Source organism: Peromyscus maniculatus, chromosome 3 (genome assembly GCF_049852395.1).
Source record: "Peromyscus maniculatus bairdii isolate BWxNUB_F1_BW_parent chromosome 3, HU_Pman_BW_mat_3.1, whole genome shotgun sequence".
Classification (NCBI taxonomy): domain Eukaryota; kingdom Metazoa; phylum Chordata; class Mammalia; order Rodentia; family Cricetidae; genus Peromyscus; species Peromyscus maniculatus.
Window position 1 is genome coordinate 140,948,208 of NC_134854.1, and position 15,932 is coordinate 140,964,139.

General features: G+C 48.6%; 1 protein-coding gene across 45 annotated transcripts in view; it reads right to left on the reverse strand.

Annotated features, from left to right (window-relative positions):
- The window catches only part of Cacna1c (calcium voltage-gated channel subunit alpha1 C), a 658,960-nt gene that overhangs the window by 47,845 nt on the left and 595,183 nt on the right, over nucleotides 1-15,932 (reverse strand). For 15 of the 45 annotated variants that reach the window (XM_076567723.1, XM_076567727.1, XM_076567722.1 and 12 more), the window contains 2 exons: nucleotides 9,005-9,088; nucleotides 8,330-8,413 (listed from right to left, as the gene is read on the reverse strand). In XM_076567723.1, coding sequence (XP_076423838.1) covers nucleotides 8,330-8,413; nucleotides 9,005-9,088 — 168 coding nt within the window. The remainder of the gene's footprint in view (nucleotides 1-8,329; nucleotides 8,414-9,004; nucleotides 9,089-15,932) is intronic. The other 30 variants (XM_076567749.1, XM_076567738.1, XM_076567734.1 and 27 more) reach the window with 4 other exon arrangements.

The following is a 15,932-nucleotide window of genomic DNA, read 5'->3' on the forward strand; positions in this document are numbered from 1 at the left end:
ATAAGGAAACAGTGAAAGAAATACACAAGCGTGGGCCTGGCGGGGTGGGGGGCGCCAGCGAGAACACAGGCTGTGGGTCAGTAGGCCACGTGGTCAACAAGGACCCGTGAGACTCTCCTGTTCTGTTCAGTGGCCACCCCGGATACGAGTGAAAAAACTCAGCCCCAGTACAGAGGAGGAAGCGAGGCCTTCCAGATCTGGGGGTGGGGCTCAGTTTTTGTTTATTTTTTGTTTTCAGTTAGTCCGTCTCAAGCTAACCTTTTAGGACTTCCACTTTCTACATTCTAGCCTTCTCTATGAAGTAAGGGCTGGCCAAAGGACAAACCCTGGTTCACGTGTGCCCATCATTATCCACATACACACAGTTAAGCAAAAGAGTTCCAGGGTGACAGCGCCCCCAGGTTAGAGAAAGCTGAACTCTAATTATGACTGAAGAAGAGCTAAGGAGGGTAGCCCTCAAACTTCTCCAGAAGGAGTTTTCTCTACAAGATAAGGCTCAGGCTGGGCATGGCCATGCTTAGAGCTCAGTTCAGACTAGCGATGTGGGGGCCCTTGGCCACTGACACAGGGGTAGGTTGAACTTTTTAATCCCGAAGTCCTTGTACACAATTTGGGATCTCATCAATAGTGCCCCAAGAAGTTGTTTTCTGGGGTTAGATTGCTGAACCTGTTTGGGGGCAGGAGCTCATAGGAGCAACTCAAGGCCCTTCCTCTCCCAGTTTCCCTAGTAATTTTCCTGGGGAAATACCCCAACACTGGGTTCTAGCATACAACACGCATCCCTGACTGACCTCACCATTGGTGCTGGAGCCTTGGTCTTCGCTGTCTACTTTCAGATGTTGCCCCGTGTTTGTTTTGAAGGTGCAAACAATGAAACATGTAATGCGAGGTTTGAAGGAAAGGACTGTTCATAATTAGATATTTTCTTGAAGTTTGAAAATAACTTCTTGGTAACATAGCTCTCAGCAATTAATAAAAAAAAAATTTCCCATGGAGTTGGTTTTGATGGTTTGGGGGATGGTAGAGAGAGTGAGTGGGGGAGGAGGATGGAAGGGTTTTCTCTAGTCATTTACAGAACACGTTCTGTGTCTGTGTGGATTGGCAGCTGCCCGGCCAGTCTACATGTCCATAGGGGATGGGTTAGCAGGATTTGTCTACTGGGTTCATAGGAAACACAGAAACAGATGAATACACACACACACACACACACACACACACACACACACACACACACACACACACACACACGACATTTCTTGTCCAAGCACCCAAGTCCCTCTTCCACCAGCATGAGGCAGATGCCATGATGGTCAAGCCTATGTCTCCTGGTGTATCTTGTTGCTCCACCCCCACCCCTGGTTGGTCCAGGGCTTTTCCCACGGATTGCTAGATAAAAGAGTTCCATGTCTCTGGTGATTCAGCAGTGGAATGGGAGAGCCACATGGAGGCGATCTGCTCTGTAGACATGTCAGGGGCTCTGAAGTGAGCTTGTTCTGGGTTGCTGCTTTGCTCTGAGGAACACCCTAATGCCATCACAGCTACCCATCACTTTCAAGGACCTTGGGTCAGCCCTTAAAGGACTTCTGGACCAATCTCATCCTAAATAAGACCAAAATTGAGGCAATTCAGAAAATTCACCAGCTGCAGCCTCTAGCCATTACAAACGAATAAAAAAGTTTATTTCACCACTTGAACACTGGGGATCCCTCACTGGAGGGCTTTAAAGGTTCATTCCCCATGACCACCTTCTCTCCAGATGTTATTTTACTTGGCCTTTTGTTACCTGGGTTAAGATATCATCTACTTAAGTTACATTTTACTTCAAGATTTAGGCTTAGGTCTGATGACTTGTCTGGTATTTTAGTGTTTTAATTGTAGTGGTATTTGATCTGCCCATGACCCTGGGCTATATGGCCCAAAGGAGGCGGTACTTCCTGCCGGTGTATGTGACCTCTTATGAGGGGTTGGAGAAAGATCACATGCGCCTCCCTGCTCCCTGCTCCTGCTTGTGAGGTGGATTTGCTCCCGGTCAGATCAGAGGATGACTTCTGCTGTCTACTTCATTCTGTAATTGTGAGTGTATTTCCTCAATTTATATGTTAATAATTTCTGTTACCCATTTAATAGACTCACGTGGATTGTTCATAATATTTAATATCATGCCCCAGCTTGATAGTCCTTAGGTCAAGTTTTTAGAGCAGGAGTCAAGATTTCAGAGCAGCTTGGGGATGAGGGCTCTCTGAGATCTCTGTCTTAGGCTCCCCAGCCCAGGTAACGAAAACTTTGAAAAAAAAAATCTGAGGAACTCTGGGGCAACTTTTTCTTGAGCCTTAAGGCCATACTACCCAGAAAGCTTTTGTTTGTCTGGAATAGTGTCTCCCTAGCATCCCACACACACTGTGCTCACATGGTCTCAGAAACAACCATTCACAACAGAGTCAGGACACAATCATGGAGTAAGTTCTGTATGGGAAGAAGCCTAGGCAGGCCAGATGGTGATCCCTAGACAACCTCATGTGATCATCCAGGTCTTCAGTACCTTCCTAGCTGCAAGTGAAAAACCCCTGCTGTGCTGTATAGGGGGCTGGAATCATTGACATTGGATCCGTGATGCCCCAAGCTAAGCACTTTAAGCCTATGGTCATGTCTGTCTTGTTCACTACTTTTTGAGTTCCTCATGTCTGTAGGGGTGGACACATAGCAGGCAGCAGCCTCCGTGCCCGGCCTTTTCTCCATTGTAAGGAACTGGAGCCAGGGAAGGAGCTGACAGGCTTCATTCTCAGGGATCCAGTAAGGAACAACTGATAACTGGAAGTTGTGCCTGTGGGTCTGTGGTGGGAAGATGCTGAGGGCGAAAGGCAGCACCAGGGAGGGCAGTGAGGGAGACCTGGAGCTGGCACCATAACCTATATTTTCCTGACACTGACCATGACCCGTGTCCTTCTCCTCCTGTTCGCTTTCTTCATCTCTTGTTCCTGTTGATTTGGCCAATGGATATGATGTGCATTCCATCGCCATGCCTGCTCTTCCTAGAGTCTCTCTCCTGCTTCTGTCCCCTGTGAAGTCCCCACATTATGCTCCGTGTGAGCATTCCAGGAGTATCCAGCATCCTTTGGCTGAGCATCGGCACAGGGCAGCTGGTAAGCAGGTCTGTATAGGTCAGTTGCAGAGAGTACCAGATGAGGGCCCATGAATGGCAGAAGCCACCAATCCCTACTTTCAGTGATGCTATGCTGATGCCATCTCAATCCGTGGCCGCAGCTCTGTGGGAGTGTAAGAGTTGATTGATAGGAATGGCTTGAATCATAGACTTGTCACTAGTTAGCTCTAAGACTTTGGACAGATTGCTTGCCTTGTCTGTGCCTAGATTTCACATGCGCAGGGGCTCCCTGAGGTCTTGATTCAATCATGAGTCCTGTAGTGGTCCTGATGACTGACATGTCAAGGACTAGATCTCATGTTGTCCCTTTTTCCATTTCCTCCTAACCAGCCAAGATCACAGCAAATGACATCAATCCTTAGTTTATTTTCTTGCTCTGGTCATTTCTGTGGTCCAATACATCGTATCTAATAACTTCTGGATTGCTTCCCCTTAACTTGCCTAGAATCCCCCGAGGGTTGGTGTTCTTCCCCTGATACTATTCCAGTGCCTGCTGCTCTCCCTGGGGGTGGTCTTGTCCCTGTCTCTGCATAGTCCTCACATGAGCCACACCAGAGTCCAGACAGAGCTGAGGACACTGAGGATCTGGGAACCCTAAGAAAACAACAATTAACTCTTATCTCACCATACTGGAATTACAGAGGCCAGGAGCTACAAGAGACTCTCAGCCCTCCCCATCCGACTCCCACCACATTTAAAATTAATCGAGGCCTAGGGACCTGGACTAATTGCTCTAAGGCACCTGGTTCCTGGGGCCTAGGCTGGAAACATAATCATGGCTTCCTAATGTACAATTTGAAAATGGTTCTCCACACCCATAATGTAAGAAATGAGGTCTTCTAGCACTTTCTATAGTTTAAAACCCTTTCCGAGGCATCACGAAAAAGTGCGCAGAAATGCTGTTGGCCACATCCTCAAACTGATTCCCCTTTGGGATATCAGGGAGCACTCTGGGAGGGCGGGGATGCTATCAGAACTTCCATGGACAATCATGGAACACTTCTAGGTGTGATTTCATAAACCAGGACTGGAGAAGACTCAAGGCTCCACCAGAGTGGAGTAATGTCACACTTTGACTGGGTTCACAAAGGAAGACGAGGGCAGATTCAGACAGGGTGATGCACCAGGGAGTAGGCCAAGGCATGGCTCTAAGACCGCCTTACAAGGCAGGGTAGGGGCTTAGTGTGGTACTGGGAAACAGCTCTGGTCATGTGGCTGCTGATGGCCTGCACTTTCTCTGATGGCTGCATCTGCTGGTCACCTCCATGAGTCACATTAACAACAGCTGGACAAAGGGGCACTACTGGTGTGTGTGGGCTCTAAGTTATGGGCATACCAAGGAGAAGGACTAGTCAGAGGCAGGGGTTTTGATGCGACTTGCTTGGATGCTGTAGATCTTACTTCATAGAGCTTTACAGTTGACACAGGGCTTTTAAATAGGTACTGTTACATGAGCAAACGTCTATACGCACGGATTTTATATAGGGCACTGTATATTTGCTTTGTCTTTGTTTTCATTGAAAACGGAAGTAGCGATGTTATGGCAGAATGAGAGCTATGGCTTTTGCCTGCAGTACAAGAACCAAGAGGAACTCCAGGGGCTGCAATGGGTCTTCTGCCATCATGGGAGGCAGTCGGCTGCCCTTCCTTGTTTCCCTACTGCAGAGCTCTGCACTGATTCCTGCCCTTCCTTCTTTTCCTGCTGCAGAGCTCTGCACTGATTCCTGTCCTTCCTTGTGTTTCCTGCTGCAGAGCTCTGCACTGATTCCTGTCCTTCCTTGTGTTTCCTACTGCAGAGCTCTGCACTGATTCCTGTCCTTCCTTCTTTTCCTGCTGCAGAGCTCTGCACTGATTCCTGTCCTTCCTTGTGTTTCCCTACTGCAGAGCTCTGCACTGATTCCTGTCCTTCCTTGTGTTTCCTACTGCAGAGCTCTGCACTGATTCCTGTCCTTCCTTCTTTTCCTGCTGCAGAGCTCTGCACTGATTCCTGTCCTTCCTTGTGTTTCCTGCTGCAGAGCTCTGCACTGATTCCTGTCCTTCCTTCTTTTCCTGCTGCAGAGCTCTGCACTGATTCCTGTCCTTCCTTGTGTTTCCCTACTGCAGAGCTCTGCACTGATTCCTGTCCTTCCTTCTTTTCCTGCTGCAGAGCTCTGCACTGATTCCTGTCCTTCCTTCTTTTCCTACTGCAGAGCTCTGCACTGATTCCCGTCCTTCCTTGTGTTTCCTGCTGCAGAGCTCTGCACTGATTCCTGTCCTTCCTTCTTTTCCTGCTGCAGAACTCTGCACTGATTCCTGTCCTTCCTTGTGTTTCCTGCTGCAGAGCTCTGCACTGATTCCTGTCCTTCCTTGTGTTTCCTGCTGCAGAACTCTGCACTGATTCCTGTCCTTCCTTGTTTCCCTACTGCAGAGCTCTGCACTGATTCCTGTCCTTCCTTGTGTTTCCTGCTGCAGAGCTCTGCACTGATTCCTGTCCTTCCTTCTTTTCCTGCTGCAGAGCTCTGCACTGATTCCTGTCCTTCCTTGTGTTTCCTGCTGCAGAGCTCTGCACTGATTCCTGTCCTTCCTTGTTTCCCTACTGCAGAGCTCTGCACTGATTCCTGTCCTTCCTTGTGTTTCCTACTGCAGAGCTCTGCACTGATTCCTGTCCTTCCTTCTTTTCCTGCTGCAGAGCTCTGCACTGATTCCTGTCCTTCCTTGTGTTTCCTGCTGCAGAGCTCTGCACTGATTCCTGTCCTTCCTTGTGTTTCCTGCTGCAGAGCTCTGCACTGATTCCTGTCCTTCCTTGTGTTTCCTACTGCAGAGCTCTGCACTGATTCCTGTCCTTCCTTCTTTTCCTGCTGCAGAGCTCTGCACTGATTCCTGTCCTTCCTTGTGTTTCCTACTGCAGAGCTCTGCACTGATTCCTGTCCTTCCTTCTTTTCCTGCTGCAGAGCTCTGCACTGATTCCTGTCCTTCCTTGTGTTTCCCTACTGCAGAGCTCTGCACTGATTCCCGCTCTTCCTTGTATTTCCTACTGCAGAGCTCTGCACTGATTCCTGTCCTTCCTTCTTTTCCTGCTGCAGAGCTCTGCACTGATTCCCGCCCTTCCTTGTGTTTCCTACTGCAGAGCTCTGCACTGATTCCCGCCCTTCCTTGTATTTCCTACTGCAGAGCTCTGCACTGATTCCTGTCCTTCCTTGTTTTCCCACTGCAGAGCTCTGCACTGATTCCTGTCCTTCCTTGTGTTTCCTGCTGCAGAGCTCTGCACTGATTCCTGTCCTTCCTTGTGTTTCCTGCTGCAGAGCTCTGCACTGATTCCTGTCCTTCCTTCTTTTCCTGCTGCAGAGCTCTGCACTGATTCCCGTCCGTCCTTGTGTTTCCTGCTGCAGAGCTCTGCACTGATTCCTGTACCAGTCTGCACTACTATCTACATAAGGCTGGCGGAGCCCGTGCCTCAGTCTTCCTTTTTGCTCCTCTCCCTGCAGGACCTCAGGGCAGCACAGTGCATGTCATCTGCGCTAAGCAGAGCCTGAGACTTAGATAATAACAGGAATATAACTCAGGGCGCACAGACTGCATGCTGGGAGTCTACACAGGAAGGAAGTTAGCGGCAGTTGCGGAAGACTGATTTTGTTTTTAATTATCTGAGGGTTTACTGGAAGGAGTCAAGCCTAAGGGTTTACAGGCATGCATATGCATATGCACGCGCATACACACACACACACACACACACACACACACACATACACACACACACACGCACGCACGCACGCACGCACACACACACACGCACGCACGCACACTGAGACAAAGACAAATTCAAGTTCTCAGAGACAGAGGGGCAACTGAGGTTGGAGCTATAGGATAAACAAGGGTCCAGGCAAGGAGACAAAAGAAGGACTGTATGGGGAATGGAAGCTCCTTCTTCCCAAACCCAGTGGCTACACTGAGGAGAATCACACCAGTGAAAGAACACGTCAGGTCTATGTCTGGGGAGTGGGCCAGGCTGCATGGAAGGTGGTGGGATGTGGAGAGGACAGCAAAAAGAATTCCAAACATCTAAGACCAAGTCCCGAATCAGGTGCTCTGTGCTGTTATTCAATGGTTTCTATGCACCAAAGGTTTATGCAAATATTATCAAGTCTCTTACTTATGGAAAAATAATGACAAAAACTAAATAATACGTGTGAAGGACTAACAGCAAGAAGACTTGCTTATAGGTAAAGAGAGGCTACTCAAACATGCCAGGTAACAAGAAGACATGTGCAAGAACTGTATAGAAGGAGGCAGCTCTGGGGAGGAGAGGGCAACAAGGCCGTGGCTGTGGGGCCTGCCTGAGGCCAGGGAGCCAGGGGCAGGTTATGAAGGGCAAGGGGAGAGAGAGAGCAGGCAGGTGCACAGTCCACTCTCAATGATGAGTTCATGGATATGAGGTTTTTACATGGACCCTGTTTCCATGGCAATGGAAAGACAAAACCCATCCAGAAAGCTCAGTAAACTGCCCAGCCACCAGGCTCTTTACTGTTTCTAGAGAGAGAGGACAAGCAAATCCCAAACACCATTCAGTACTTTTGTCCCTCAAAGTGCCGGGCATGTGATACTGATGTTTAGTCAAAGCAGACAGAGTTTGTTTGATGTGAAGACAAGTAGTTTTTGGGAGAGGGTAGGCCATGGCTGACAATGCAGGCAAATTCCTAGCCTCAACTCTGGGTGTTCTGCTCTGAGGATGTTTTTAGGATGTTATGGGGATGGAAAGCCAACAGGAGGAGAGGCAGTATCTGGAGGTGAAGTTTTGGGTTAGGCAAGGTTTGGGTCCCAGCTCCACTGGTTGCCCAGAACTTGTAAAGAACCCTTCATTTTCTCACTCCATAATTCACATAGCTGCACCCTCCTATACAGTATGAGTCATGCCAGGCTGATTATAAAGGGAGAAAGAAAAAGATGCGGCAACCAACACATAAAAGGAAGTCTTAGTGCAGTTCCAAAGATTAAAAAAAAATTAAAACGAAATCTCCAAACAAAGCAATAAGAAAAAAAAATGGAACCAATTTAAACAAATTTAAAACAATGAAATAAAAATAAGGAGGTGGGGCACAGAAAATAAAAATGACAGACAAAAATAAAGCAGGGAGAAACAAATGGATGTTAGAGCAGGCGGGGTCAGCTGGGTCACAGACACCATGTACTTACGTGTACCTCGGTGATTGCTATATCAACAATGCTACCCACAACAATCAAGGCATCAAATGTATTCCATGCATCACAGAAATAGTGCTGCATGGGGCAGAAAAGCCAGGAAAGAGAGAAGGGGACAAACCAACAAAAGAGGAGAAAAAAAAAACAAAGGGAGGGAAATGAAAAAAAAAAGAGGCATGAAAGAAAGGAGAGAAGAGAAAAAAATGAGAAAAGAAAGAGGTTACGTGGGTATATTAAATACTCTTACCACTCTACAGTTCTGGCGGCTCAAACCTGGGCAACCTGGTTTTCGCAGGATGGAGAGGGAGGCCTGACAAAAGCTAGGTTAGTTCTGAGGTGGGTGGGCTGCTGCCGCCACCCGGAAGGCAGCCAGGGCTGGCCCAACCCGTGTGCAGCCTGCTCCCTCCGCTCAGCTCTGCGCCCTTGGGCCCAGCGTAGCCAGGACAAGTGGGAAAAAAAGGAGAACAGATTTCTGCTTTTTTTCCCCCATAAGACGACGGCAGGTTCAATAAAAAGCATGACTGGAGGTGGGTAAAACCAGAAATTAAAAAAACATAAAAAGAGGTAAACAAAGAGTGTGAGAAGAGAGAGAGAGAGAGAGAGGAGTGGAGAGGCAGAAGAGGTGGAAGGAAGGACTGGGGTCCCTGGGGAGGGCAGAGCGATACTCACATTAGTTTCACTGAGAATGACATCAATTATGCTCCCAATCACGATGAGGAAGTCAAAAACATTCCAGGGATCACTAAAGTAACCCTACATGAGGGAGGGGCAGGCAGGATGGGGATTAAAAAGGAATATTAGACAGACAAGAACAGAGCAACATCACCATTAGAATCACTGTCCAGGCATCTGAGTGTTGCTGTTGGGGGTGTCAAACATCAGCGTCTGGCCAGGAGCCTGGTTGGGTTAGGAGCAGCAGAGAGGCATTCAGTTCCGCCCTCCTGTCCTGCCTTTCACGGGTCACGTGATCCGCATTCTCTCTACCGCCTCCGCAGAGGACCCTTCTACTTCCTCAGGGCAGAAGTGGCCATGGCTATAGGGACAAGTGTGAGGAAGACACAGCGGTGCAGGGTGTGGCTGTGTCCCACTGTTTGGGTCTTATCTCCTATAGCATATAGTTAATTTATGGTGTAGAGCACACAGCATTAGGAAAGAACCTATTCCCTCTAGTTCCCTCTACTAGAAGGACCAATCTGGAGGGAGACAAGTCAGTGGCTGATGTCTTGTGGTTGACAGGACTGGAATGCAAGTTCAGAGACAACCAAAGGACCAAATCACTCCAACAGTGTCCACAGTAAGCTGGACTCTGTGTAGATGGAATGGGGTTTCTCCTCTTTCCTGCACTGGACATGCCCTTTCTTCCCAGGCTAAATTTGCCTTGTAAAATCTTTCTTAATGGATAGACAGGTCTCCTGGTCTAGGAGGCCTTTCTAGACAGTATCCTCAGGGGCATCTCTTAAGTACCACCCCAGGCTCCATGATATAAAGCCTCAGTAAAATGAAAATGCTACCCAAAGTGATGGGCATTATAGAGGACTTCCCTGGGCCAGGTTGGTGGAGGTGGGATTGGCTGATGGGTGGAGCTATTGCCTTCCTAGAAAGGGAATAAAGCTAATAGAGCTTTGTGGAGGGGCATAATGCTCAAAAGGGAAAGACCAGGGTCCCAACTTTACTACTGTTGCCTGTAAACAGGGTTTCATTGATTTTCCATGTACTCACAAGGGGGAAGAGATGGGCATCCATGGAAGACTTTTTGAGGTACACAGACAACTGTGTGGCCAGGAATCCAGAATGCCCGGAGGGCTGGGGACTTCTGGGTAGGCAGCCGCCTTCCAAAGAGCAAGTAGCATTTTCAGGTCTTGATTACTGCCTCTGTGGCAGGAGTGCCAGCTTAAAGGGCCATGTCCCAAGACCCTACAGAGCCCAGAGCCACAGCCCAGGAGACCCCAATAACAGGACGGTCATGTGCCCCTTGGCAGAATGTAGAGAACCTGGGACCAAGGAGACCTGTTTTCTTACAAAAAAACGACATTTGCTCCTTTTGTTTCCCAGACAATGATCTCCAACGGGGGCAATTAGCACTGCCCGTGGGCCACTGCTTCCGTGTCTGGAGCTCTCTGGAGATGGATGTCTGGAGGTTGGCAAGAGACTTTGGAAGCAGGAAGAGTGCTCAGGGAGGTTCTCAGCTCCTTGCTCTCAAAGGCTGCCAGCTCTCTTACTTTTTTTACTCATAAGAGCCGAGCCGATTTCTCCCATCCTCCTCCCTTTGTCCAGTTCCCTAAACTGCCTAGCTTCCCAGCCATCTCCTTCTAGAGTAAACTACCAGACAGGCTGTCCTCAGACTATTATTCTTAGAAGAGGAGGTCAGGCCCCAGGGAAAGGGGACTCTACGTTCCCAGGCACTTCTGCCCAAAGAAAACCTATGCTGCCCCAGGAGGCTTTGGGCAGCCAGACTGGGGCTGGGGTTGTTCGGGTCACAGGTCAGATGAGGGTCAGTCTGTGCCAGGGCTCTTTTGCTGGCCTCCTGGAGCAACGCCCTGAATATCTCAGGCAGGAACTTCTCTCTTCCAGTTAAGTCGATGCTCTAAGCAGGAAACAACCAGTGCACTCCTAGGTTCTTACACACCACTTGGGGTAGAGAGGGGACACTAGTTTGGGGGAGGGAGGGCAGGAGTGAATCTCTCAGACGGATCCTACATATGTGTGTGCTTTAAAGCTGGATCTGGGGACATGCTGGAGTCTATCTCTAAGTGTGAGTTGTTTGTTTGGGAATAGAGCTATTTCAGAAGGAATATGGAAGAGAAGTCAGAGAAGAGAAGGGAGAGAAACAGGGCCCAAAGTGACACCGGAGCATGTCCAGCACCAACCTAGAAAACGTGGCAAGCAAACGTTATTGGGGTACGGAGCAGGAGGAGAGAGGAGGGTGGGAGTCGCGGGTTTCGCGCGAGGCAGTGGAGCTGGAGTCTCTCCATCCACCGAAGACCTGAAACAAACGGGTGGATTGGCCATGTCTGCAATTCCTCTGAGGGAGAAGAGCGGAGAAGGAAGAAGGTGAAGAGCGGGCTACATGGGGAAAAGCCGATCCATACACCGGTATCTGCTAGTACGTACCAGGGGGAAGGGCTGCGCTTTACAGGAACTCTGTCAGCCTCCAGCTGTGCATCTCTGCTCACCCCTCCTTTTGGATTTATTTTTTATGGGCAGAGAGTAAGCAACGACCCTCCGTCGTCACCCCCCCCCCCCCCCCCCGCCATAGCTGCACATCACTGGACTGGCTGGCTAGGCCTGTTGGGATTAATCACACCTCCCAGTTGCCTGTCCCAGGCTGTGTTACTGGGGCCTTGGCTTGGCTTCTCTGTCCTCTGGCAAATTCCCTTGAGGAAACCACTGGGTGCAGAAACCAACTGTTCCCTTGTTGCCAAAGGCTCCGGCGGACCCAGTATTGGCAGACACATGCACAGCTGGAATGCAGAGGGGTCAGAGCAACCCCAAGAGTGGAGAATCCCTTTAAGAGACAGCATTTCACCATGACCTAAGACCCACCTTCCCATCCCTCTGTCCCTTGGCCTGTTAGTCCTCCCAGCGGGATCCTGAAGATGTCTTCAGACCCAGCTTCCAGGTCTCCACTCCCTTGGTTGGTTTCTTCTTCCCACTATTTCAAGAACCATGACCTCCTACTTGCCCCACACCAGTTCCAGAAACAAAGCTCATGCCGCTCCCCCGCCCCCAATTTGGTAATAAATAGGTTGTCCAAGGGAGACACCTGGCCAAGTCCTTCTATGAGGGGCCTGGAAGAAAGTTTCTTCTATAGGCTCTGGTATGTGAGAGTCAGGTGTTTTCTCTCCTATGCACACACATGCATGCACACACATGTATGCACACACATGCACCTACTCCCCCCATCTTTCATTTTCCCATGAGTAATTGGGTCTTGGAGATATAACAGAGAGGAAGGTGGGGGAAATCACAGACCTTCTCTTTTATAGAATCCATTTGACTAGGGCCAGCTTATACTTGCCACCAGTCTTTTTTTCTGGTGAGCGGGTTCCCTATAGTTGGAGCATCAGGGCTAGAAGAGAGCATTGTGCTGGCTCTCTTAGAAGTGGCAAACCAAACCTCTGAGTGCCCAGCTCCTCAGAGCCAGTGAAGGTGGCGCATACATAAAAGATGGCGCTTGTACAACTAGGAGACTTCTCTTGCTGCCTGCAACATCCCACATGCTGAGCGGCCTCCCCTTTTAAATTACTGGCCTCTTAAGATGAAGTAAAAACAGGGGCCTCCCCTCTGGCCTAGCTAGGGAATTTTGGCATGGACCCCAATGCCAGAGTCTGATTATCATCGCTGCTTAACCTCCTCCCACTGGGTGATGCTGCTAAGTAATGGACAGCTAATCGACATATGCTTCAGCAAATCATTTTCAGGAAGGAAAAATAAATAGGTCGTCTAAGCTTTTTACAAAAGCTTTATGCCATACATTTCATATGCACAAGGATTTTGGATTTTCTTCTCTTTTGAATTAGCTATATCTCTGTTCAGCAATGTCATGGGAGACCTACCATTTTGACAGAGGCAGTGGTAGTAACAGTATGATCTCTGGAGACAGTAGGTTTAAATCCTATTCTGCCACTTACTAGCTAGGTAGCTGTGTGTGTGAGTTCCCTATTATCATGACAAAATACATGTGGGGATCGGTAAGAGAGAAAGTTGATTTTGGCTCATGGTTTTAGTTCATGGCATTGTTTCTGCTGCTTTGGGTCTCTGGTGAGGCAGCTCACAGTGGTAGAATAGGTCTGTTCATCGATGGTGGTTGTGGATGTTTGAAAAAAAAAATGGTCCCCAAAGGGAGTGGCACTATTGGGAGTTGTGGCTTTGTTGGAGTAGGTATGACCTTGTTGGAGGAAGGGTGTCACTGTGGAGGCAGACTCTGAGGTCTTCATATGCTCAAGCTTTGCTCAGTGTGATACTCAGATTACTTCCCATTGCCTGCAAGATGTAGGACTCTCAGCTCCTTCTCCAGCACCATGTTTTCCTGCATGCCACCATGTCCCACCATGATGATAATGAATGGACTGACCCTCTGAACTGTAAGTGAGCCCCTCAATTAAATGTTTTCCTTTGTAAGAGTTGCCATGGTTATGGTGTCTCTTCACAGCAATAGAACCCTAAGTAAGACATTGGTCAAGCAAAGGAAAAGAGGAAGGGTCTCTACACTTCAAAGACACTCCTTCAAGGACCTACCTTCCACTAGGCCTCTACTTCTAAATGTCCAACTGTATCTCAACAGTCAAGATCCAACCATAGCATTAAGAGTGAGCAAATCACTTAAACTTCCTGTGCCTGTTTCCCTCTGGAGGAAGCTCTCAATTCACATTAGCTGTGCTCATCATTAGCTAGAGTCAACCTGCCTGTTGCATTGTTAAGCAGCATCTACAAACTCAGCTTTCTTGTGGGACTGAGCAAAGGGAAAATTGAAACCAGGCATCAAGAAGCAAAGTATGCAGAGGAGGAGGGAGGAAGCTGAAGGTTCTGGGCTCGTCAAGGCCCTTCCTGCTCACCATCTGGTCACTAGTCTTGAGATGCTCTTGAGTGCAGTCAGGCTGCCACTGTTGACACTGTGTCAGCATGCAGGTTATTATGGCTTACTTTTATACAGATAGCTCATATAGATAGCTCACTGTTAAGTTGTTAAAAAGCAACTATTGAAACCAGAGGAGACATGGGTCTTCCTTGGGCTAGAAGGCTGGATGGGAAGAGTGCTGGGCTGTTAGGTGGGCCTCTGTCTCTGACACAGAGTAAGATCATCGCAGGAGAGGTTGTAGGCACACACCTTTGCAGAATTCTGGATTCTGTTTCTCCTCTGCCCAGACCAGAAACCTCCTCTGTCAGGCACACAAACTTCACAACAGGTGGTGTACATGAGAAGCCACAAAAACTCTGTACATACTTTTATTGGTATGTCAGCATTATGTTACTCGTGCTTAGGAATTTTAAGGTAAAAATTATGTCCTGGCTATTATTTGTTACTTTTGGTCTTCTATGTTCCTTCCTGTCTACCTACCTTATGTGGCTCTGGCAAAGCCAAGCAAAGAAGCAAAGAGGAAGCCAGGACCTTCTTGGTTCCTGATATGTAAGTTGATACAGTTTCAGTCTCTCCAGGGGCACTGGCCCAGGAGTGCCCCACCACCCAGGCCACTAAGGCACAGGAGAGCCAGACGTGAGACTGTTGACAGAGAGAGGTGAAAAGTTAAAAAAAGAAACCACAAACAAACAAAAACTTGATGCTATGGGATGGAGATGACAGACACACCCAGGAATCAGAAATAATGTGAAAAGCAAGAGATGGGGATGGTGTTGATAAAAAAAGGTCACTTACGGTAGGTGGGAAAAGGGGAGACTGTGGAGGATGGGGAGACATGGAACACATAGAGGGCAGGGAACAGGGAAAATGCAAAAAAGAAAGGGGGAAAAGAGGGAAAAAGGAAGAGAAGAAGGAGGAAGAGGGAGGGAGTGGGGCTGGATGGGAAGTACCCGAAGATGGGTGCCAGAACTCTGGACTGACCACGCAGTTCTGACAGGGAAAAGAAACATCAGGCAACATGAGCCAGAGGGAGTGGCCAAACCCTCCTTGCAGAGCAGGGTCTAAAACGAGAGGGACAAAAGATGACCTATATCCAATCTAGGATATGGGGTCCCAAGAGAGTGGAGGTTCCTGGCTTGGGGGAGCAAATGTCTGAAGGAAGATGTGAGGCCTGAGGCTGAGCAGGGCAGGTTGTGAGTTGGTCTGGAGGGGACAGGCACAGTGGAAGGCTGAACATAGTTCCTAGAAGGAATGATTTTTCTGGGTCCTGGGTTGTAGAGTCAAGACGTGGTGGCGAATTGGGGAGAGGTGCTGAATCCAGCCAGAAACAGCAGTGCCTGTGGCAAAGCCTCATTATGTCTGTGTGAAGAGATGATATTATGGAATATCATGGAATCAATGGTTAACTGACACCAAGCAGAGATAATATAAATTGTATTACATTAGGGTGCCACTTAGATATAACTAATCATGGAGATTAGTGGCGTCTAGTGGAGAAGGCATAACAGAGCACACAGCTGCTCATGGCCTACAGCCTGAGAGGCGGCGAGGATTTCTGCTTCCCCGTCAGGCCTATCCTGTGGTCTGCTAATTCAGAAGCTCTGGACGGCTTCCCACAGAAAGCTGCTTACTGTAGGACAATGGGCAAGAACAGGCCAGGGTTGGGTCCTTGCCCCGAAGATGCCCTCACTGGGACAGTGAAGTGGTACTCTCAGGATGGATGGAGGAATATAGACCTGGGAATGCGTGCTTTTCATAGACACCTTCTGCTCTGGAGTTCCCCCGGAACAAATTGAAAGCATTCATTCATTCATCTCATTAACACACAATGAGGGCTACTAGGAGCATAGAAATATGCAAGGCTGGAGTCCATAGATCTGAATCTAATCCCTAAAGTTGGTGGTCTGTTCCCTGAAGCAGACAGAATTGGGGGCTATGGGTTAAGCCCCTTTTGGGGTCTCAGGAGTTTGTTCTTCCTTAGTTGCGCCTGGGTAGACTGGAGGATCCCATAGCTGCTTC